This window comes from Asterias rubens, chromosome 20, assembly GCF_902459465.1.
Source record: "Asterias rubens chromosome 20, eAstRub1.3, whole genome shotgun sequence".
Classification (NCBI taxonomy): Eukaryota; Metazoa; Echinodermata; class Asteroidea; order Forcipulatida; family Asteriidae; genus Asterias; species Asterias rubens.
Genome location: NC_047081.1, coordinates 8,600,395 through 8,624,594, shown reverse-complemented (window position 1 = coordinate 8,624,594; position 24,200 = coordinate 8,600,395). Strand labels below are relative to the sequence as shown.

At 38.6% G+C, this 24,200-nt stretch overlaps 1 protein-coding gene across 1 annotated transcript; it reads left to right on the top strand.

The window, feature by feature from the left end:
• The first annotated feature begins 333 nt into the window (after window positions 1-333).
• LOC117304143 lies at window positions 334-22,518 on the top strand. Its single transcript, XM_033788643.1, has 6 exons — window positions 334-706; window positions 1,873-1,998; window positions 15,953-16,135; window positions 17,883-18,055; window positions 19,288-19,369; window positions 20,675-22,518. The coding sequence occupies exons 1-6, from the start codon at window positions 466-468 to the stop codon at window positions 21,544-21,546; spliced, it is 1,677 nt and encodes a 558-aa protein (XP_033644534.1). The 5' UTR covers window positions 334-465; the 3' UTR covers window positions 21,547-22,518.
• The last annotated feature ends 1,682 nt before the right edge of the window (window positions 22,519-24,200 follow it).

The window sequence follows — 24,200 nt, the reverse complement described above, 5'->3', positions numbered from 1 at the left end:
CAACCCACAAAGAATATTTTGCAGAGTTAAATGTATTTCGTGATGTGAAATCACGAATGCTTGATGTAAAATCAAAACGTTGATGCTGGACTTCATTCAAGCTAATACTTTGATGAGATCGGTGGGTGGGTTCGGGGCCGAGCGACCAACAAAGGCAAAACCAAAATGCCTCAAAAAAGGAATCAACAGAGGTCGCACTCTACAGAGACCGTGAATGAGTTGTTTCGTCTGGTTCCGTATGAAGTCTTGCCACAGCCCAGTAGGCGAATGTGTACGTGCATGCATCCATCTATGGATGGGCCGGGGGGCCGGCTATTCGGTGTGTGTCTCTCGTGCACACACGTTGTGTTCGTGTAAAAGTGCACAGCAGTTGATACAGTTTTTGTATCCGAATTTCATCAAATCACCTCATGTGACTCTACAAGAATCCATAAGTGAAAATTGTGTATTATTCTCAACACACGAATGCAACAGTTTGAAGCATTTATTCAGCCTAAAAGGGAACAAACTTCACCCCCACGAGTGGCACTGTGTGCGATGGAATTCAAGGTTGCGACCGAAGTTGAGCCCGGAGGTTGTGGCGGGGCTGACGGCGCTTTGAACGGGGCATTGGCAGCGGACATGACACGGTCAACAAAAGGGTGTGCCGAGGACGATTTGTTAGATCAAGAGTGTCAGAGTTTGACATCGGATATCAGTGGTGCTGGTAGGTTCCACATGTTGTTTGTAGACTGTCGGCTTTTACAGGATTTTCTCACAAATAATAATTTTATAGCAGAAAATTGGGATAACTTTCCGTATGGCGCCACCACTTTTTCACTAATTTGTACAAAAAGGGTTATCTAATTGAGGTAAATAAGATACTATATTATTTCATATCGAATGAAAAAGTGGTGGCGCCATATGGAACTTTTCCGAAAATTGTAATTTTAAAATGTTTTATTTGACTTTTTATGACTCAGAAGTCAGAGTCCAGACTGAGTACAACAGTCGTTCAGTTCTAGATCATTGACCAGTTCCATATCATTTAAACTTTACAACAACCACATAACTAAATTGAATAGCAAATTTCCGTTTCCTGTCACCACTTTTCCCACTCGTTTGTTTCAAAAAGGAATATTTCATTCTTTTGACGTAATGTATGTTTGAGTTACAAATTAGTTACTATTTTATTTCATATAACGAATGAAGAAGTTGTGGAACTTCTTAAGGATATTTATATGGGAACTTTTTTGTACTATGATGCATTTTGTACTCTTGTTGCTTGTTTTTAAATCAATTTAGGCCTGTGTTTTGTAGGCCTAAATTTGTTGTAGTTGCGATAACATAACCCTCCTGCCGCAATGTCCGGCTACGCCATCGGCAGGAGGGTTATGTTATCGCAACTAAATTTGTTGATAACTAGTTATTTTGTTAGTTTGAAAATTAGGTTTGCTCTCTTATTTTGCCTACTTGATATAAATCACAAAACAAACACTACCTAATGCCTTTTGTTGGTTTTAACTTATTCTCTAAAACATTTTAGCAAATGATTCAATAAACCCCACAAAGAAATGTGAGATTCGGAAAAAGGTCTTCGTTCCTGCTCTTGGTCAAAACGCCTTCACTGTAAAATTAAAAATACAAAAATGCTCCGTTTGAGCCAAACGGCTCAAAACAAAAGATTGGCTCAAGAATAAAGATGAGCCAGTCTTGGCTCACATTAAGCCAAGACTGGCTCAGTCAAAGTTGAGCCAATCTTTTTTGCCATTTGTGATGAGAGGAGCGGGCATTTTTTCCAGTGTTGTTTAATACTAACTGCAAAATTTCCCAATTCATTTGCTGTTCATGAAATAATTGAAAACGGCCGTGCTCTGTATTTCTTTGGTACAGGAGGTGACAATGTAGGAGTAGATCGTTCCAATGGAGTTGTTGTGACGCCACCTCTACCCAAAGGATGTCAGCCACTCAGTCATCAAGTTGCGGGTCACATGTACGGTGTTGGAACTTCAAAAGCAGGTTTGTTTTTTGGTTTTCTGTATCATAGCTGTTTTATTCTGTGTCGCATTTCATTGTTTTTTTAAGTGGAGGCCTGGAAGTACCAAAGCCCAATTTCAAAAGTAAAAGCAAAAACAAAACTATGCTAACCCGAATAAGGTTACCAACCAAAACGCCATATATGTACAACTTGTGACTTGGGGGTATCCTGCTAATTATTGCTAAGTAGGTTTTTTTTAACAGTACTTTCTCCTTTGCGCTTCAACAAACAAATAAATAAATTGCTTGGAGTGGGACTTGAACCAACGACCTCTAGATTTATGTACCAGCGCTCTACCAACTGAGCTATCCAGCCCTATGTTGGCAGTCTCCCTTTTAGTCAATCTTTGTTCAGGGTCCCAGTCAAAAGCGATACATTGGTAGCGCAGCGACCACACCCACCTTTGAATAGCCGAAACATTGCCCCTTCTCTAACCCCTGCACAGGCCCCTGTCCAACCCCATACCCTCCCACACACCCACATATAATTCTTTTGAATACCTCATTGTGGGGATTTCCTGGGTACCCAGTTGAATATAAAGAAAGTACTGCAGATCTTTATTCTATTGTGTAAAAGTGCCCATCCATGTAAAGGTCCCTTTACCCACCTACACAAGAGGAAAATACTTGTAGGGGTTGTACCATGGAGCAATGGTTGTACCTTATAGCTCCATGGTTGTACTAACTTCTTGGAAGCAGCTCCCATCAGCTTCCATTACAGTAGCTGAGTCCATGGAGGTAGAACTGGTGTCTAACTTAGTTGCACCATGGTTGCACAGTAGGCCTGGGCGAATAATTTGAATATCCGGTTAATGGCGAATAGGTTTTCCTATCCGTAATTGCGAATGCCTTTTTTTTCTTAACCGGATATCCGCAATGGGCGCGAATACCTATTTATAAATCGGATAGTCCTGTAATTACAACCAAGTAACCGGATGTTCTTTAATATCCGAATATCCGTGGACGTCGGGCGACAACAGATAGGAATGTTTTGTTTGAATCCTTAAGAAACTTCTATTAAGACAGCATAAAACAGCATAAACTAAGTATTAACTTTGCTCACCTCCGTGAAGAGTTTAAACAATGACATTTCTGACGTAATTTGTTCAAAGATTACGAAAGTTTTCCTTCACGTAGAGTCAATCACGATCAAAAGAAAAAGCAAATCGCCATCTTTAAATTAGATCCAGTTATTTTTATGAATGAACCAATTTTTTATTTTTTTTAAGAAGGCGCCCTCTAGCGGCGAAAATAACTATTTTCGAATATTCGGTTCATTTTGGATAGTTGGCCAGCGGTAACCGAATACCAAAATTTCACTATTCGCCCAGCACTATTGCACAGAGTACAATATTTTGATTTGTTCTAGAGGAAATCTGTGTTTGGCGGTACAATTGTCATTGAGTGCTGGGCATCTGTTTTTTAGACTTGGACAATCCTGCCCAGCACCGCCGATCGTGGCTACACAACACTGAATGCACCCCCCCCCCCATGCAACACCCCGAGTAGTTCTGTCTATGGATCTTATGTGTGTGTATCAAGGCCTATAAATTAATCCAATCTCAATTGAACTGTGTGTTGTGTTCATTGACCTTGAACGGATACTAATGCTAGAACAGATACTGAAACCATGGAGCATTTATTTCTTCCTTTGCTGAGTTCAATCATATCGCAGAGTGAGTCTGTACACTAGACTTCGGAGAGTTGGGGGGAAGGGGGGGTTAAGTGGTATTGTCTGGCTGCGTTCCAACTGGCTAGTTTCATAGCTCTGCATGCACCAATATACATGTAGAAGAGAAGCAATCAGAGTGATAAGACATAGGGTGCGTTCGTTTAGCTTCCCCCGGTCGACCCCGTGTGTGGCGTGTTTTTTTTCCAGGACGAATGTGTGCAGATAATTACCCATGTTCGTCCTGGAAATAAAACATGCCACACACCGGGGTCGACCCGGGGAAGCTAAACGAACGCACCCATAATAGATTAACCATGGTTTAACAGAATGGGTGCATAAGAAGAAGATTGCCCAAACACCTTAAAGACACTAGACACTAGACACTATGGGTAATTACTCATAATAGTTATCAGCATTAAAACCTTACTTGGTAACGAGTAATGGTAGTCAGTAATGGGTAGAGGTTGATAGTATTAAAATACATTGTGAGAAACGGCTCCCTCTGAAGTGACAGAGTTTTTGAGAAAGAAGTAATTTTCCACGTATTTGAATTTGAGACCTCAAGTTTAGAGTTTGAGGTCTCGAAATCAAGCATCTGAAACTGTGAAAGCACACAACATCGTGTGACTAGGGTGTTTTTTCGTTCATTAATATCTCGCAACTTCGATGACCGGGTTTGTTATTTTATGCATGTTGAGATACACCAACTGTGAAGGCTAGTCTTTGACAATTACCAATAGTGTCCAGTGTCTGTAAGTCTGTATAGACCTTCATCATGGTGCAGCTATCTTGAACATCTCCCATTGACATCAATGTTACCAAAACCGAGGCTGTAAGAACAAACAAAATAGTCTGGTTCCTATTTGAAAAGTGATTATTTGCAATCATTACTGTTATTGGACAGTTTTGATACGAGGAACATGACCAAGATAAAGGCAGCTTGATAAAGGTTTAGTATAGTATTAGGACTGGACTGATAAAATTTAGGTTCAGACAAGTATCATGTGTGTACACGGAGACGCCAACTTTCTCCGTGATTCTGCAGAAAGTTTCCTGAAAATGAACCTTTCAATGGTCTGATGGACAATCTGATTGTGGAGATTTTTTCCCTAAAATTAATGTTAAGTTGAATGTAAAATTCTATATCTCCCTGATTGTTCTTTTGTGAAAACAGAATTTCTCTGATTGCAAGGGATGCGAATGTTGGCAGCTCTGATGTCATGGTATATTTCGTGCCAGATGTTATCGGAGACATATAATGTACAAATTGCGAGTCAGTCTGAACTCGAGTCAATATTAACATTTGTGCACAGACGAGAGACATCTGCAGTTTGATTTTGTTCATAATATCTTTGGCTTGACTGTCCATGCAGTAAAGCAGGATAGGCACTCCGTGTCTGAAATTGCCGATGACAAATGTTTAAAATATTCACATGCTGAGATTTGTAGAAACTGGAAACACTCTGTCGGTTCTTATGGATTTGATTAGAGAGGTCTCTATGTTGTGAAGTGGTAAATACATGTAGGACAAGTCGAGCAGTATCTTTTACATGTACCATGCGCTCGAATTGCTTGCTGGTACACGCGAAACACTTGCTAAAAACATGCGCATTGCTTGCCGGCACATGCTAACTGCTGTGCTGATGCTTAAAACAAATTTTAACAAACAAGTAAGATTGAAACAGTTTTTATCAAATTCATCAAAAGTCACCAAGAACCTTTACGAATGCTCCAGATTCCACATGACGTGGGGCTTTTCAAATCACGATAAACACCCACAGGGCTGTATGCTTCGTTTTTTAAAGCTGACAAGGGCACCAAGGCATTTTCTCTTTGGCAGAGGGCACCCTATGAGGAAATTGTAAATTTCTACTGGAGCATTTCAAGGCCACCAAGGCAATGACAAGGGGCAACGGAGGCAACCGCCTCCGTTGCCTCCGTGAAGTATCAGGCCTTCACCTGGTACATGCTGATGCATAAAACATTCCAAGATTGGTTCAGTTCGGTGTGCTTTTGGCCAATAATATAAATTTCTATTGGAGCATTGAAAGGGGGGCACCCTTGACAACGATGACCAGGGGCTACGGAGGCAATTGTTTCTTTGAGGTATCAGGCCTGATGATGAAGTAATTGCATGTTATTCTAATTACTCCAATGTAGCAGACTTCTTGTCTCTCACACGAAGGTGTCAAAAAATAGTTGGACGTTGCAATTTTAAGGCAGCGGACACCTTTGGTAATTGTTGAAGACAAGTATTCTCACTTGGTATATATATCCCAAATATATAAAATAACAAACCTATGAAAGTTTGGGCTCAATTGGTCATCGAATGACCAATTGCAAGAGTAAAATGAAAGGAAAAAACATGTGGTCCTTGTTGCATTGCTTTGTGTGCTTTCAGATGCATAATAAAATGCTCTACAGCTGAAGTCTTTTTTTATTTGAGTGAGAAATTACCTCTTTCTCAAAAACAACGTTTCTTCAGAGGGGGCCGTTTCTCACAATTGTTTAAATACAACAGCTCTCCATTGCTCGTAATAACTAGTAAGCTTTTATGCAAGTAATTATTTTGAGTAATTATTACCTATGTGTCCAGTGCCTTAAAGTCTTGTAGAGAGTGTCTACAACAGCAGCAGACTTCTTGGCTCATTATTTCATCTTCCTGATTGCTCTATATTGAAAAAAAAAAAAAAAAAAAAAAAAAAAACACTGGCTGGTGTCTTGGGCACAGGCATTAAATATCACAGCAAGATGAAGAAGAAAAAAAAGTGGAGTCCTTGATCAGAGTGAAGATCAATGAAGCTTTTACTTGGTGTAGTACGGCGTCATGGACTTGTTAACAATTATACTCAGTCCTTGCATGTCTGACTTGAGTCCTTTATGAACCTAAGGCCCTTTTCCTAGCTAGAAGTCTTTTACTCCCATCTGAAAACACACAAATTGATCCAACAAGGGTGTTTTTTCTTTCATCATTTTCTCGCAACTTCGATGACCAACTGAGCCTAAATTTTCACAGGCTTGTTATTTTATGCTTACTCGACCGATCCAAGGCAACGTGTTCCTTTAACTGAACAAGAATGTTTTCGGGTTGAACAAAGACAAATTAAATAGAGCGGAAGTGCATGCTGGTCATGATAAAATCCTAGTCTGTACACCAGCACTTAAGTTGTATGTCTAATGCGTGTAGAATGTTAACATTTGAAGACCGTACACCACTGCAGTGTCCACCAACATCCCCCACACACATAATAATTATTGCCCCATTCATCCTACACGCATGACAGGGCAATCTAAACATGACTGCCTCGGATTGATCATCTAAATCGGATTGATCTCGTGCCCAGAGATCACATAATCAACATTCATTTGTTGATTTATTTCCTAACCCCAAATGTGACCCGGCTTTATCCTCTACTCAGGTCCTATTGTGAGAACAGTCTCCGCCCTGAAAAGCGGGGGCTTCAAGAGGTTTGAGATCGCCGGTTTGTTTGTAGTTGGCATTTCCGGTGTCCGTTCATGTTGTGCTAATTATGTAATTTATGTAATTCAATGCATCCTATCCTACACAATGCAGGTCGTGAATACCAGGCTAGTTAGAATTCTTACAGTGGACACTATTGGTAATTACTCAAAATAGTTATTAGCATAAAACCTTACTTGGTAACATAGTAATGGGGAGAGGTTGATCGTATAAAACATAGTGAGAAACGGCTCCCTCTGATGTGGAGTAGTTTTTGCGAAAGAAGTCATTTTCCACGAAATTGATTTCGAGACCACAGATTTAGAAGTTGAGGTCTCGAAATCAAGCATCTGAAAGCACACAACGAACTTCGTGTGACAAAGGTGTTTTTTCTTTAATTTCGACGACTGTTTGAGCACAAAGGTTTTCATTGGTTTGTTATTTTATGCATATAAAAATGTTGAGATACACCGAGTGAGAAGAATGGTCTTTGACAATTACCAATAGTGTCCAGTGTCTTTAACAGTGTTTTAAAGGGTCTATGTACTTTTTGTAGGACAAGAAAACACAATGTCCACAGGTTTACATTAAACTCACACAGTTTGAAGATGATGATAGTAGAAAGCTTCCCTTAGAATATTACTTGCTGAGGTGCTGTAGGTTTTGAGAAATTAGTAAAATAATGTCATGAAAATAATTTTTGTCTCAGTGATCATGAGACGAAAATTATTTTGTATAAAGCATGTAAAAACGTATTTTCATGGCATTGTTTTACTCATTTCTCAAAAACTACAGCACCTCAGCAACTAATATTTTAAGGTACGCTTTCTTGAAACGGTGTAAGTTTAATGTAAATCTATGGGCATTGTGCTTTGTGTGACAAAAATAACCCAAACCCTTTAACTGGCAATTTGGCCAGTGAACAAAGTCTGTTAAAGGAACATTACAGAAAAAAAAGTCATGAAGATCACAGATTTACACAAAGCGTACACAGTCTAATGATGATGATAGTAAAAAAAATCCCTTGAAATATTTCTGTGGGAAATGTGATATTTGATGCAAAATAATTAATCTAATTTCCCGTTTGGAGTTGATTGCTCAGTCAGCATCTTATTCTTTTTATTTGTTCGCATCGATAATGCAAAATGTTTTATTTGTTTTTCACTATTTTCTTGTGACCCAGATGGCCGATCGATCTAAAACTTCTTCAGGTTTGTCTGAGTTTATTAATAATAATAATAAGACATTTGTAAAGCGCCTAATGCAAAAGCCTCTAAGCGCATTAAAGAAACAATAAAATAAACAATTAGAGAAAGATACAAGATACAAATAGGCAAATTACAAAAAAGAAGCTTTAAACAAATGAGTTTTCAACAAGGACTTAAAACATTGTAAAGTATTAGCTTGGCGAATATGCACAGGAAGACTATTCCAAAGAAACGATGCGGCGTCAGAAAAAGATCTGTGGCCATAAAAAAATGGAAGAAGCTCTAGTAAAAAAATGTGACATAAAAATGTGAATCTGACGATTTTTCCCTGCAGATTTTCAGAATATCTCAAAAACGGGACCACCTTTTGAAATGAAATTTTGAAATATTATTTTTTATCGTATACATCAATTTATATAAAATTAACAGCTCTATTGTGTATGGTGGTTGACATGATTTTTGAAAAGCAACTGGTCGTTAACCGATCGGTGGAACATGTAGTTGCCTCCAAGTTGCCTGTAAAAATGGCTGTCTGTTATGGCCCAATGATAGATTTAAAAACAACAATGGATTGTACAGAGCGTTTACATTCTCAATCTCAGTCTCATCAACATCTCCTAATGCCCCAGGCAAGGATTATTTCCAGCTAGATTGATGTAACATCAGCAGTGACTCATGTGACTGGCTTCATTACAAAATAGTACAGCTCCTTAAATGTTAAAGGGCGAATTATACGAACTGTTAATTTTATATAAATTGATGTATACGATAACAAATAATATTTCAAAATTTCATTTCAAAAGGTGGTCGCGTTTTTGAGATATTTCTGAAAATCTGCAGGGAAAAATCGTCAGATTCACATTTTTATGTCATTCAACAGCTGTTTTCTTTTTACATTATAACCACATTGCTTCAAAGTGACATGTTTCTCAAAATGCTGTATGTATTATGAAACGCTGCTGTAGGCTTCTTAACCAAAACTTTGTTTTTCTTTCATTGTTTTCTTCAATGACCAATTGAGCAAAAATTGTTTACAGATTTTTTATTTTATGCACATAATGTTCGGATGTGTCCAGACCCTTTAAGGGCAAGGTCGCTCTACTTGAGAAAGGGTCACTTCTTTTTAAAATGTCTTGGGGGTCATTTCTTAAATGGCAAAAAAAGGCCACCATGGAAGAAATTGCTGCTCTTCTTGAAGGAGATCCTGGCAATTGTTCTCTTCAAAGCAGAAAGTCATGACATCAGACTTCTGCCCCAAAGTGTGAGTTACAGAACACGATGTGTTGAATTTCCTGAAGGTCATGGTAGAGACGGCTAACTCCATTGCTCTTTGTCGTCACGTCTTGGTATTGGTTTACCTTTGCTTGTTGAACCATTTAGTGATGTAGATAAAACTAACCAGTGAAAATATCAAGAGGTGGTAGCGTTTTTTGAGATAAATCTAGAGTAGCTAAGCTATGACGCTGTGACAGGAAGAATAATCTGCAATTGGAATACACATCTGAAAAAAGTTCACTGTCAGCTACGCTTCCCGCATTCAATTATTGCAAGAAATGCATTATACTATTCAAAGCTGTACTTTTTTATTGCCATTGGTTTTTTCAGAGTCATTACCAAACGTTAGATGCTTTAAGGTCGTCGAAGAGACTCCATTGCTCTTTGTCTTCATGTCTTGGTCTTGGTTTCCCTTCAGTCCCTTCTTCTTTGAGGTTTACCCAAATTCTGTAGGCTTAGATATAAAAAAGAAAGAACAAAAAGAAGGGCTTTTTAACAAAACAAAATCAAAATGTGTCTTGCTGATTTGTGTTGCCTCGGTATTGATACAACCCCAATTCAAGTTTAGTATTTCTTTAGTGATTATTCCCTCTTGTGATAACGTATTATTACGGCATACGATGTACGTCTGATGACACTTTTTGAGTACATAACAAAAATCGCACATGACAATGGCGCTTTATGAATTCATAAATCAGAGTTAGTACACAAAAAGTACAACCTTCCTCAGCCTTCATATCTTTCCTGCTTCTTATTGGTTGCTTTCATTTGAATGTTTACCAATCAGAGCGCAGAAAAACAGGATGGTTCCCTGTGTGCATTACCAACATTCAACATTGATTCTCAGTATCAAAAAGGCGCCTGACTATTTGCCTTTTCAGCCACACTTTGGTCACTCGTTTTTACAGCTACAGCTACAACTGGGGGTTGCCGCATCATCATGTGTTGAAGTACTATAGGACATCCTTAGCAACACCCTTAGCAACAGTCATAGCCGTAGCCATATCCACCAATTTTTGACACGGCCTTACATATAATGTTCATCATTTATTGGAATGATAGAAAAACAGGCTGACTTCAGGGTCAATTTTAAAATTGGGGAGGTAGTGCTTTCTGTTCTATCGGCCAGGCTTCGGACTGATGATACCCAAGCCTACATATCCGTATGAACTGTAAAAGGGGTAACCCTGTTTCAGCCCTAGGAGTAGGTTGCAACGGCCTCTGGCGAAAAAAAAATTGTAGCCCACACCTTGAAGTGGCCTGGCGACTTCCATAACAAAAATTTAAAAAAAGAAAAGGAAAAAAAGCTTAACAAATGGAAAAGAATCTGGTGAAAAAAAAAAATTGTAGCCCACACCTTGAAGTGGCCTGGCGACTTCCATAACAAAAATTTAAAAAAAGAAAAGAAAAAAAAGCTTAACAAATGGAAAAGAATCTGGTGGGGAAATTGCTGTATTGTATACGTACCATTTGATTTGATTTGACAACCATAATGACAATAGTTAGCTGGTCTATATTTAAACATTGTGTGACTCATTGGTATAGTGTTTACATAACAGCTGATTGCAAACACCTAGGGCCAGTCTGTTATGTGCTCTGTTAGGGGACCTTATTTGTAGGCTGTTTGTAGATTTACATACAATCCACAGTTGTTGATGTATTTTCTCACAATGTACGCACGAAATAGGGCACGAAATAGGATGGTAGTGGTCTACAGAGGATAAAACGGTTGAAAGCAGTTCAACATACTCCAGGGAATGATTTTAGTCAGACATTTTTTTTTATCAAAGCTGTGAGAATGCGAATTCACTGTTGAGTGGTGTGCACTTTGTCTGTGCCATGCAAAACTGCCAATCTCGTACATGTTTACAATGTATACATTGTAGATGGTGCATAGAATCTTAAAGGCAGTGGACACTATTGGTAATTTCTCAAAATAATTATTAGCATAAAACCTTACTTGGTAATGAGTAATGGGGAGAGGTTGATACATGTAGTATAAAACATTGTAATGTGAGAAACAGCTCTCTCTGAAGTGACGCGGTTTTCGAGAAAGAAGTAATTTTCCACGAACTTGAGGTCTCGAAATCAAGCATCTGAAAGCACACAACTTCGTGTGCCAAGGGTGTTTTTTCTTTCATTACTATCTCGCAACTTCGACGACCGATTGAGCTCAAATTTTCACAGGTTTGTTGTTTTATGCATATCATGAGAGACACCAAGTGAGAAGACTGGTCTTTGACAATTACCAATAGGGTCTAGTGTCTTTAAACTTCATATACTCTTATGTCAGTGAAAGATTTCCCTTGCAAAATGCTGCACCAGATGTATCAGTTGCTAACTCAAAAAATCACCAGTTGCTAACTCAATATTAGCATTCTGTGTGCACAAAGTCTGTTCTGTCAAAATATTTTGATATGCAAAGAGTGCTGGATGCAATCGTTCCCTGTATGTTTATATATATAATGTCATTGTGAGTTGTGTCAACAGCCAGAACTCAGATGGCATTTCAAACTTTTACAAATACATCACGTAATATTGATGTATTGTTTCAGAGTATTAGAAACAATCATGTAGATTTCTGTTTGTCTAATGTGTACATTTCGCGGTCCGGTACTGCAGTGTGAATAAACTGTGAACACAGTGTGCCACAACGCACTCTTAAAGCATTTCAAACCATTACAAACACACACTACAAATATCAATGCATTGTTCAAGTGTATTTAAAGGGAAGGTACACATTTGGTAATTACTCAAAACAAATATTAACTTAAAAACTTACTTGGTAATGAGCATTGGAGAGCTCTAGATAGTATAAAACATTGTGGGAAATGACTCCCTCTGAAGTATTATAAAATGTAGTCTTTGAGAAAGAGGTAATTTCTCACTAAAATAATAAAAGACTTCTAGCTAGACGTCTTTTATTCCTATCTGAAAGCACACAAATTCGTCCAACAAGGGTTTTTTTTTTCTTTCATCATTTTCTCGCAACTTTCATGACCGATTGAGCCCAAATTTTTACAGGCTTGTTATTTTATGTTTATGATGGGATACACCAAGTGAGAAGACTGGTCTTTGACAATTACCAAACGTGTACCTTCCCTTTAAACAATCATGAAAATTCACTGTTAGTTTTTACAGTTCATTTTATGTTTGCTTTAACGTGTTGGGCCTACATTCTTTATATTGCATTCCAATGCTGCAGTGTGAACATGTTATGTAGTGTGCCACAACACGATAGCTACAAACCATTTATAGGAACACGTTGCCTTGGATCGGTCGAGTTGGTCTATAAAAAGCGTTTGTAACCGTTCTTTTTTAGAATGCATATGGTTGGAAAGATGTTTTAAAAGTAGAATACAATGATCCACACAAGTTTTCTTCGAAATTGCGTGGTTTTCCTTTTACGGCGGAACTAACATGGTCGGCCATTAAAGTCAAAAATTTGACTCCCATAAATGGCCGACCGTGTTATCGGAGTCAAAAATTTGAATCCCATAAATGGCCGACTGTGTTAGTCGACGAGAAAAAGGAAAACCGTGCAATTTCGAGGCATGTTTGTGTGGATCATTGTATTCTACTTTTGCAACATCTTTTTTACCCATATGCATAAATTATTTTAAAAAACGGTTTCAAACGCTTTTCAAAGACCAACTCGACCGATCCAAGGCAACGTGTTCCTCTACCAATACACACATAATATCAGTTCTTAATTTGAGAAATACACAACAATCATGTATAGATTCACTACTTGGTTTCACGGTTCATTTTCTGTCTGGCGCACATTGCCTGGGATTTCCAGTGCTGTAGTATGGACACAGTGCTGCATCGAAACCATTACAGAAATAAACATAATTTGGATGCAGTGTTTTTTTAAGAATAGAAACAGACATGTAGATTCAATGGTTGCAGTTCATTTTATGCTTGCAAAATGTACTCTAGTGTTGTTGTGCCATAACGCAATCTAAAGCATTTTAAACCATTGCACATAATAATAATTAGAGATTTAAATTGCGTGATTTCCACAAAAATGATCAGTCGCGCATCATCAAGAAGTGTTGAAAACCATTAAGATAAAAAGTACTGAAAAATTACATACTACTTAAAAATCTACATAATTTTGATGCATTGTTTAAAAATATAAACTATAGGCCTACAATTGTCATAGAGCTAGGAACTTAGCTCTATGGTATTATGTACGTATAGATTCACTAGTTGGTTTTCAGAGTTAATTCGTTTTCTGTTTGCATAATGTGTACTGACTGCTGCATTCCATTGCTGCAGTATTGACACAGTGCCATGCAACGCAATATAAAAGCATTGTTGAAGGACTCCATAAAATTCATTTATAATAATCGGGTGTTAGCTGAATTTGTCATGCAGCATAGACACATCTGGGCCAAATTTCATAGAGCTGCTAAGTACAAAAACTTACTTAGCATGAAATTTCTTTTGATAAAAACAGGACTACCAACCAAATTTCCATTTGTTGCATATTGCTTTAATTAGTATTCAGCTGTTGTTTGCATAAATCCTGAAAAGCACATGGAAATGGTAAGCCTGTGTTTATCAAGGCAAAAATTTCAGGCTAAGCAAGTGTGCTTAGCAGCTATATAAAATTGGGCCCTTTTCTGATGGACTCGTGCAGGGCCCAATTCTATGGCTCTGCTTACCGCTGAGTTACGCGCTTGTGATTACCATTCTGCGCTTACAGGGCAAGCGCCAAATCTCTGCGCTAGCTTTGTAAGCGCAGAATGCCTAGTAAAGTAACACGGAGTACGCACACGCACATGCAACAATTCACAGCTAACCCGTGAAATACGCTTGACGTCAGCATAGAATTCCCTGTTTCTGTAAGCGCTGATTCTTTGCTTACAGTAAGCGGAGTTGTACAATTTTGCCCTTAATGTGAAACACTTCTTTAGGCTTGGAAGGTCTTGGATTCACTCTCCTCTCAAAAAAGGCAGGATTCTCGACCTACTAATTTCACAATTTGTTTTTTTAATAGTCTGAAAGTCTCATTTCATGTAAGCCTACCAAGTCAGCCCCATAGTAACATGGTTTGCTCATAACCCTGCAGGCCTGTATGCTTCGATTTTGAAAGGGCAAGGGCACTAAGGCATTTCCTCCTAGGTAGAGGGCATCCTATGAGGAAATCAAGGGCACCTAGGCAATGACCAGGGGGCATTGAGCCAATAGACCCTTCCCATGAAATATGTAAATTGCACGTAGCGCGTACGCACTAACGTTTTGGTTGGCAAAATGAGGGAACATCGCGCTGTTTTGTACACGGCTAATGGGTGCGTGACGCAGACGCGACTGCGCGTCTGCTTAGTGCACAGCTCTATGGTGTTTGCCAACCAACAGGGTCTGTACGCATGCGTGAATGTAATAAGCATATTTCATGGGAAGGGTCCATTGCCTTCTGCCCTCCGTTAAGTAGCAGGCGCTCAGGCCTAACCGTTTCAGCGACTAGCCACCTGGACCAGTTAGCGTTTCATTTCACTTGTCCGTAAGATTTTGCACTTGTCCATAGTTCATATTTGCTTATTTACACTGAACAAGCCAGCAGGACCATTTGGAGAGAATTTTGAGTGGCCTTTAGGTGTTTGAACTGGTAGACCGCTGTTAAAGGAGAATGCTGAAGTTCATGTACTCAAACAACTTTCATGTATTTTACCCACACTTTTACTTGGCGTTAAACAATGTATGTTAAGGTTCTGCCCTGGTGTTAGATAAGTAAACTAACAAGCGTGACATTTCTCATTTTGATTGCATATTTTTATTAACTCTAGTTAAAAAGTCCACTGGTTTTGTTGATTCACGTGGCTCTCTTTCTATAATCTTAGAACGCTTGTACGACTGTACTCCCATGTTCATTGAAAGCAATTACCGATGAATGCAGCTTTCATTGTCAGCAGCTGTGCACGAACATTTTTCCTACCTGGAGTAGTACATGTATCTTCCACAAAACATCTAAATAATTATCAGCTCAATGCACAAGCTTGCTCAGGAAACCATAACCTTACAAGCTTTGCTTCTTTATGGGTCCCTCCACAGTTTCATGAACGTCCTTGCTTATTAGGCCGTTTCATTTAGTTATAAATCTTATCAAACAACTATTTATCTCTTAACTTCCAATTTACCTTGCCTTTGATTTGATTTTGATTGTGATTTTGATACTGTGGAAATAAACTGATTAATTGATTGATTGAAAATTTGTTTGTGTAAAGCACTCAGATCATAACTTTGTTTTGGAAATCCTCAGTTTACTGGTTTTAGACAAAAGTTAATTTTAAAATTTGACATTCCCCAACTCAGGTCTTCTTCAAGATGGTACAGGAGCCGTCTTAAAACCAGCGCAGAATGCCTCCCGAGGGAAGAGGGAACGAATGTTTTATCACAACGTGAGCAGACCGGACCAGCCCAGTCAGATCTACTCCAGTCTCAGACCGTTTGTACCGAGATTCTACGGTACTTTCATGTCGCCAGAAGACACCTCATGTATCCTTTTATTTTATTTTCATTATCGTTGCTGGTTTATGAAAAACATTGTCGCAGCCGGTAGGCAGCTGAACTATAGTACAGATTTACATTAAAAATATAAAAGCACAGTGGTTGTCAAAGAGTCTGTGGAAGTGTCGTGGCCGAGCGGTTAAGAGCACCGAATTCAAGCGCTGGTGTTTCTGATCAGCAGAGTGTGGGTTTGAATCCCCAGCCGCGACACTTGTGTCCTTAAGCAAGACACTTGACCATTGCTTCGTCCTTTGGATGGGACGTAAAGCTGTTGGTCCCATGTGTTGTGTAAGGCATGTAAAATAACCCAGTCAGTGCACTGATTGAAAAGAGAAGGGGTTCGCCCCGGTGTTCCTGGTCTGATTGGCTGCAAATTGGGCCTCAGCACCTTGTACACCATTACATTATTAGGTCTCAAAATTCAAAACGTAGTCCCACATCGTTCAGGAAATACTGTATGCGCTATATAAGAAGTCACAATTATTGTTATTTTTATTATTCTGTCAAGAAATTCTGATTATCAGGATTATGTATGACTCTGGTACAGTGTAGCAGGCAAAAGTGCTATCAAGAAGACTGGATTTATAAGTCTGAATTAGGAAGTAATGGGCTGGAAACTAATGAGTTTTTCTAATTACAGTCGACTCTCGTTATAACAAGGTCGCTAGGACTGGCCAAATTACCTGTTTAGAACAGGAAAATTGCTAGAAGAGGACAGCAATGCAAAGACTACAATAGTAGTCAATACTCATTCATTTAAAATACAGTGGATACTATTGGTAATTGTCAAAGACTAGTCTTCACAGTTGGTGTATCTCAACTCAACATATGCATAAAATAACAAACCTGTGAACATTTGAGCTCAATGGGTCGTCGAAGTTGCGAGAAAAAAACGAAAGAAAAAACACCCTTGTCACACGAAGTTGTGTGCTTTCTGATGCTTGATTTCGAGACCTCAAAATTCTAAACTTGAGGTCTCGAAATCAAATTCGTGGAAAATTACTTCTTTCTCGAAAACTACGTCACTTCATAAGGGAGCTGTTTCTCGCAATGGTTTATACTATCAACCTCTCCCCATTACTCGTAATCAAGAAAGGTTTTATGATGATAATTATTTTGAGTAATTACCAATAGTGTCCACTGCCTTTAAATAAATATTTGCATGTAGGAATAACAAAACAAATTAAAGTTATTAATTATTTATAGGGTCCACACATATGGTTTTGTTGTGCAAAATGTCACTGTACATTTTTTGTATATAGTCGTAAACACTGTAGCGAAAACAGTGATCAGCACACCACAGTTCAAGAGGTATTCACCACAGGCGTTTAAACACTACAACATTCACTTTTGAGTGATGCAACACATTTAGCATTTCCTGTTTGTCAGAAACGAGGAGTGGGGGCCAAAAGAGAATTATTATAATTTAATGAGGAAACAGGATTCTTCCTTAATTCAATCAGATAAAAATTAATAACAACCTGAGGGGTATTCTTCTTTTCCATCTGTTGGTGGAAAAAGGATGTTTCAGTTTACTTGTAAAATGTTAAATGATAGTTATTTTAAGGTGTGATAACCAGGGATGAGAAATTTCAGGCCTTTTCAAAACATTGTGAAGTAACACAGTTTTTGAGAAAGAAGTAATTTCTCACTAAATACTTGAACTGAATTATCAAATTCAAGCATCTGAAAGCACCTTAATCTTTTACCTTAACCTTTGACCCGACCTCATCAGTGGTATACTTGAAGATAAATGATGTCACCACAAGGTTCCGCAAGCCATGCATAATGGACGTCAAGATCGGCTCCAAGAGCTACGAAGACGGAGTATCGCTACGAAAAGTGGAACTTGCCAAGCAGAAATACCCAAACTTGGAAAAGATCGGCTTCCAAATCCTTGGAATGAGGGTAAATGGTTAAAGGAACATGTGGCCTTGGATAGGGTGATTTGGTCTATAAAAAAAGTTTGAAAATCGTTTGTTATAAAATACATACATGTATGGTTAGAAAGATGTTTTTAAAGTAGAATATAACAATCCACACAATATGCCTCAAAAATGGTTGGTTTTCCTTATACGTCGTGAACTAACACGTCAACCGTTTTTTTAGTCAAGTTTGTGACTCCATAAAATGGCTGACTGTAATAGTTTGCAAAGTAAAAGCAAAACCTCATAATTTTCGAGGTATGTTTGTGTGGATCATTACATGCTACTTTTAAAACATCTTTTTAACCATATGCATTTCATAGCAATTGGTTATAGACCAACTTGACTGATCCAAGGCAACGTGTCTGTTCAATCTTTAAATGTTTTACAGATGAAGTAAGCCATACAAATGCTTGATATTACTATTATTATATGATTTCTGGCCTTGAACTTTGTTATAAAAAGGGCACAGCAATGGGAGACTCTTTGAAAGCTCTGCCACTAGAGGGCAGCAGACCTACCAGGTAAGGGTGCACAACTCCTAGAGCAAACAATGGTAAATGCTAAAAATTTAAAAATACAGATACATTGTCAGACAACTAAACTTCAGATTTCTTCAAAATTTTTGGTAGGTCAGCATTTGGATTTTTTGCTAATTACCCTAGAAGAAACACTCCCAAAAATCCTTGGGGAACGTTATCCTTGGGGAACTCGTGTCCAGTACGTCCTGTTCCAGAACAGCTTTGTTTATGCTGGCATTGTGTTATGAAAAACAAAATACAGTTTGGCTAAATCTAAATACAAAATCAAAAACACGCAAAACACAAGGTATTTGCTGTCAGTGACTGTCACTCGTGCTTCTCCTATTTCTAAGTTGTTGACATTACCTGGTGAAGAGCGCCCTCTCTTGGTGATTGGCAGACAGTCTAAAGGTACCCATTCCCCCCTCAGGTAAGGGGCACTTCTATGAGCAAAATATTAGCTCGAATTAGAACTTTGCAAAAGGCACCACCACTGGTATTGTCTCGGTCTTCGTTCCCGACATCCTGTTAAACTGGATCTCAAGCTCTTTGAACTTGGGACAGTGTTTCAGTTACTTTCAAGGAGGTGTCTGGTTCAGGGGGGGGGTATCGATACAAAAGTTGTAGCATCGGAATTAGAAAAAGGGTGACAGCAAATAGTAATCATTGTCAACGATACTTTGTTTGTTTGCAGGTGTACCATCCAGCGACTGATGAATTTGAGTGCCAGGACAAGTTTTACGGACGGAGTCTACATGTGGATAATGCCATTGAAGGTATGACTTCTTTTAAGTATGTGCATGTGATCATTTAATCGACAGGGCTCAATTTCATAGAGTGCGTTACCAAGCTAATCCGCATCATCAGTACTTAAGCAGCATGCAGCATCAGTGTCCAGCTTTCTCCAGAAGATGATCAGAGCATACTGAATGGAAACGTCGAGTTGAAACCAACGGCTCTTTTCGGAACCATCCAACTCATTTAGAGATTTTCATTACATGGTGTTACCGCAAACCTTACTTTATTTTATAGAGATGCCTTAGCAGGAAAATATTGCTGGAAAAGTTTCTGCTAAGCAATAATTAGCAGGATACCAGTCACAGATTGTACACGAGAAATTTCATTTTGGCTGGTAACCATATTCCGGTAAGCCGAATTTTGTTGTGCTTAGCAACTTTGTACGCTTTTAAGCAGCTCTATGAAATTGGGCCCAGGTTGTGGCTGAGTGGTTAATAGCACCGGGATCAACCTCTGGTGTTTCTGATCAGCAGAGTGTGGGTTTAAGTCTTGGTCATGACACTTGTATCCTTGAGCAAGATACTTTGCCATAATTGCTTTTTGTCCTTCAGACTAACACGGCCCTCTTTCATAGTTAAATTCTTTACTTTTTTTCTTTGTACAAGTTCCACATCATTGTTTTCAAATGCGTATCTCGTAAACTGCACTGCAAACATGCTCATAGAGGGCGCTTTTTGCAGCCGATCCGGAAACAACGCAATAACAGCCAGTGTGTTAAGGTGTGCATTACACAATGCCTAGGACCATTGAGATGATTACCTGTCTAGGACACAAGTTGTTGACATCTCTCTCGCTACTTCACCATGGGTTCATTCGCTGAAGTATTTTTTACTAAGACACTTCAAGTTTTACTTTTGGAATTAGGTTAATGATTGACTCTATTAAGGCAAGGCAGCACTTCATGAACTGAAACTCAAAATGAGTTATACCCTTAGTAAGAGAAATTACCAAGTTGACCTAAGGTATAAATGCAAACAAAATGGCCTGATGTTTCAACCTAACAGAGTCTTTCTTAAAGGCTAAACGACAACGCAACAAACATGAGCAGGTTTATAGGTGTAACATAGCAGTCAAGTGGAATACATGTAACATGAATAGAGAGAGAGAGGCAGACAGGACACAGAAAGAGCAAGGGTCGAAACGCTGGGCCATTGACTATACTTTGCATTTATGCCACAGGTCCTTTGGGTTTGTGACTGCTAATTCTACAGTTTACTGTGGTTATCAATCACTAAACACAAGAATAATACTGAAGTTTTATTTGTTGTTTTCTTTCTATTTAGGTTTTGCAAGATATCTAAATGTTGTTGACGGCATCAGGATCGACGTTATACCAGAGTTCCTCAAACAGTTAAAACAAATTCAGCGATGGTTCATGAACCAAAAGCAGCTTCATTTCTTCTCAAGTTCCCTTCTCTTTGTCTACGAGGGCGCTACTCCCGCGAACTCCATGATGGTGACGTCCCCGACGCCAGCGGCGCAAGAGATCGAGAACCTCAGCACCAACCAACCAAATTTTGTGAGTTACTCGCATCTCAAGCGAGCGGGTCCAAAAGTCAAACCCTCTGCCCCCGAATCAGAAAGTCTTCCCATGAATTCGAAAGAAGTTTCAGACGACGTATTCCCGGTTGATGAGAATGGATTTGTGAATCGGCTGCCGACGTACCAAGAGTCCATAGCAGCCAAGATGGTTCACAACGGCCGACCGGTGGACGGCGGGGTTAACAACAACAGCGCAGACCCGGCTTTATCCACTATTAACGGAGGCGAGACTCAACCGCGACTTCTGGACATTAATGGACGATTGACCGTCTCGCAGATGAGGGAACGACAACGGAGTCTCAGCCAATCAAACGGTCAAGCTGGTAACCCGCCCCCACAGCCTGTCCAATCAGAGAGCCCTTCAGAGCCAGCATTGGTTGATGAGCGTAAATCTGAAAATGTCAACCACTCTGATGCTCCGCCTGTACCGGTAGAAGCCGAAGTGATTTCCATAGACCCAGAGAAAGAATCGGATAGTAGACTAGCAATCATTAAGATGATCGACTTCACTCACGTAGTGGAGGCCGACACAAGAGACGAATCTTACCTCTTCGGTCTAAGGAATGTCATCCACTTTTTTGAATCCTTACACAATTTCTACGGTAAAGAGTAGACTAAAATTACCAATCACAAGAAACTTATTTCATCCTAACAAAAATGAAAAAAATAGTTTATGACGTTTTCGACCCTAGCAGTGTCTTTCTCAGAGGTTTCTCAATGAATTAGCCTTCGAGAAAGACACTGCAAGCATCAAAGCGTCAAACTATTGTTTGCATTTATAAGATAGGTCCTTAAGGTTGGTAAGCAGTTTGCAACAGCTCATTTTTTTCCTTCTTCCTTACAAAGAAAGAAATGTTAACAAGTTTTTAATTTATGAATGCTAACTCATTATAGACTACACAAAATTAATACAAAGTCATACATTTTACTGATGAAATAACTTATCATTCAATCTTTGCATGAATTACTTAAAAAGCAATATGCAGAGATTTTCGTGTCAAAAATAATCAGAATTTAGAAAACAAAAACGAAGATGGTACAAATTTCACCCAAGAATTAATTCAATGAGATTCTTCTGCAAGCAGACAATGGTCCCACTATTGACTAGATGGTGTATTTTTTTAAGCACACACTGCAATGTTCTAATGGTACATGTTTGTAAATATTTTTTCTTATCCCCGAAAGTACTTGGAAACTAAATCACCTTGGAATTTTGAGAACTCTTAAGTTATTTTTTGAGACTTAAAGGATGCTTATTATTATAACGAGATTTATTTTAAGTCTCATATTTCCAGTATTTTTTCAACATTAGAAGTGCCTGGTTTCTTTTGTAAAATTTTTGACTTTATTTATTTATGTTATTTTTCAGACACTGTCTCATACCACTGTAGCAACTTGTTGGTTTTTGGTGTTTAGTTATAGCATAGAGAAAACCATGTACATGTATATTGCAATAGAGTGTAATATTTGAGCTCTGGCCAACCTATTCGCCCATTTTGTGGCGTGTGATTGCCTAGCGGTTAAGAGCACCAGATTCAAGCTCTGGTGTTTGATCAGCAGAGCTTGGGTTTGAGTCCCGGGCCCAATTTCATAGCGCTGCTTAGCACACAAGTTTGCTAAGCATGAAATTCTTCCCCGATAAAAACAGGACTACCAGCCAAATTTCCATTTGTTGCATAGTGCTTGTTACTGGTATTCAGCTATTGTTTGCTTATCCTGAAAAACACATGGAAATTTGGTTGGTAAACCTTTTTTCATCAGGGAAGAAATTTCATGCTTAGCAAATTTTTGTGCTTAGCGGCTATATGAAATTGGGCCCTGGTCACAAGACACTTAACCATGATTGCTTCGGAAAATTGGCAAGGTAGTACTTTCTGCTCTACCAGAGAGGCTTCTGATGGATGATACCTAAGCCTAAATCCGTTAATGGACTGTGAAAGGGGAACCCTGTTTCAGCCCTAGGAGTAGGTGGCAACAGCCCCTGGAAAAAATAAATTGTACCTCACCAGGGCTGTAAGCTTCGTTTTTGAAAGGGCAAGGGCACCAAGGCATTTTCTTCTTGGTAAAGGGCACCCTATGATGAAATTGCAAATTTGTACTGGAGCATTTCAAGGGCACCAAGGCAATGACCAGGGGACACTGAGGCAATCGCCTTCGTTGCCTCCGTGAAGTATCAGGCCTGCCACACACCTTGAAATAGACTCCAGGCCCTGTGTGTCTGGCGACTTGCATAATTTGTTTTCATTTTTTTTTTTTTTTTTTTTAAACCTCCTTCAAATGTTAACATGAGTTCAATGTGTTCCCTATCAATCATTTTTCCCTTTCAAATTGCTTTAACAAAATTACTTTTTACTGCCTTGACCGACTGAAATTGTCTTTTTTTCTTTTATTTCAAAGCATCACTGTTTATTTTCAGCATGTACATTTTCAAATCATCGTGTGCCTTGCATTCTATATTTCATTTATATTTTTATTTGATTTTGCTATTGAGTCGTTTATGATTTTTATTTTGGATCTTGCATGCGGAATTTTCCAAAACAAAAAAGGAAATAACAGTGCACCTCAATGAATGCAATTAATTTTCTTTTCTTTTTTTTAAATTGAGAACAACATTTGAGATATTTTAATTAACAAACAAATCATAGTGCTACGAAAACAACTCAGATCGTCCATTCTTCCACAAAGTCTTATAACTGTTTCTTGCTGCAAAAACAAAATTTCATTATAAAACACCTTGTGTCCGACTTTTGAGACAAACATTAATTCTTTGTCGTCCTTGTAATACTTGTTTTCATCACTTACACATGTATGATTAAATGTTTCCCCGTGGTTCCTTCCGAGCAACTATAGGTAGCTTTGTTATAAGGTGTGAAAGTGGTTAGAGGTAGCGAAAGACTAATTGTTAAACAATTTAAATTTTTATGATTTGAGGCATTGCATGGTGAGGTATTAATATTTATTTGGTTTGCGGTAACACCATGTGTGTATCTACTCGCCAGGTAGAGTCGGTTCTGGAGAGACTTGTCTTTCTATATTCTACTACCGTGCAGTAGATTTATCGGATTGTTCGGGAGACTTCTCAGTTCTGAAAAGCAGGTAGTAGTTAAAAAGCAGGACAGTTCTTAGAAGTAGAATTTAGTAAGACAGTTGTCTTAAAAACAAACTCTACCTGGGAAGTAGATACACACATGGTGTTACCGCAAACCAAATATATAATTTGAAATTTATTGAATTTTTTTTTTCAATGGGTACATTTTTTTAATTGAT

Excerpts from the sequence above, each read along its gene's own strand:
- LOC117304143 (XM_033788643.1), top strand. The coding sequence starts at position 466 with ATGCAACAGTTTGAAGCATTTATTCAGCCTAAAAGGGAACAAACTTCA. Across the intron at positions 1,999-15,952 it reads TGTTGGAACTTCAAAAGCAG|GTCTTCTTCAAGATGGTACA; the intron begins GTTTGTTTTTTG and ends TCCCCAACTCAG. Across the intron at positions 19,370-20,674 it reads TGTGGATAATGCCATTGAAG|GTTTTGCAAGATATCTAAAT; the intron begins GTATGACTTCTT and ends CTTTCTATTTAG.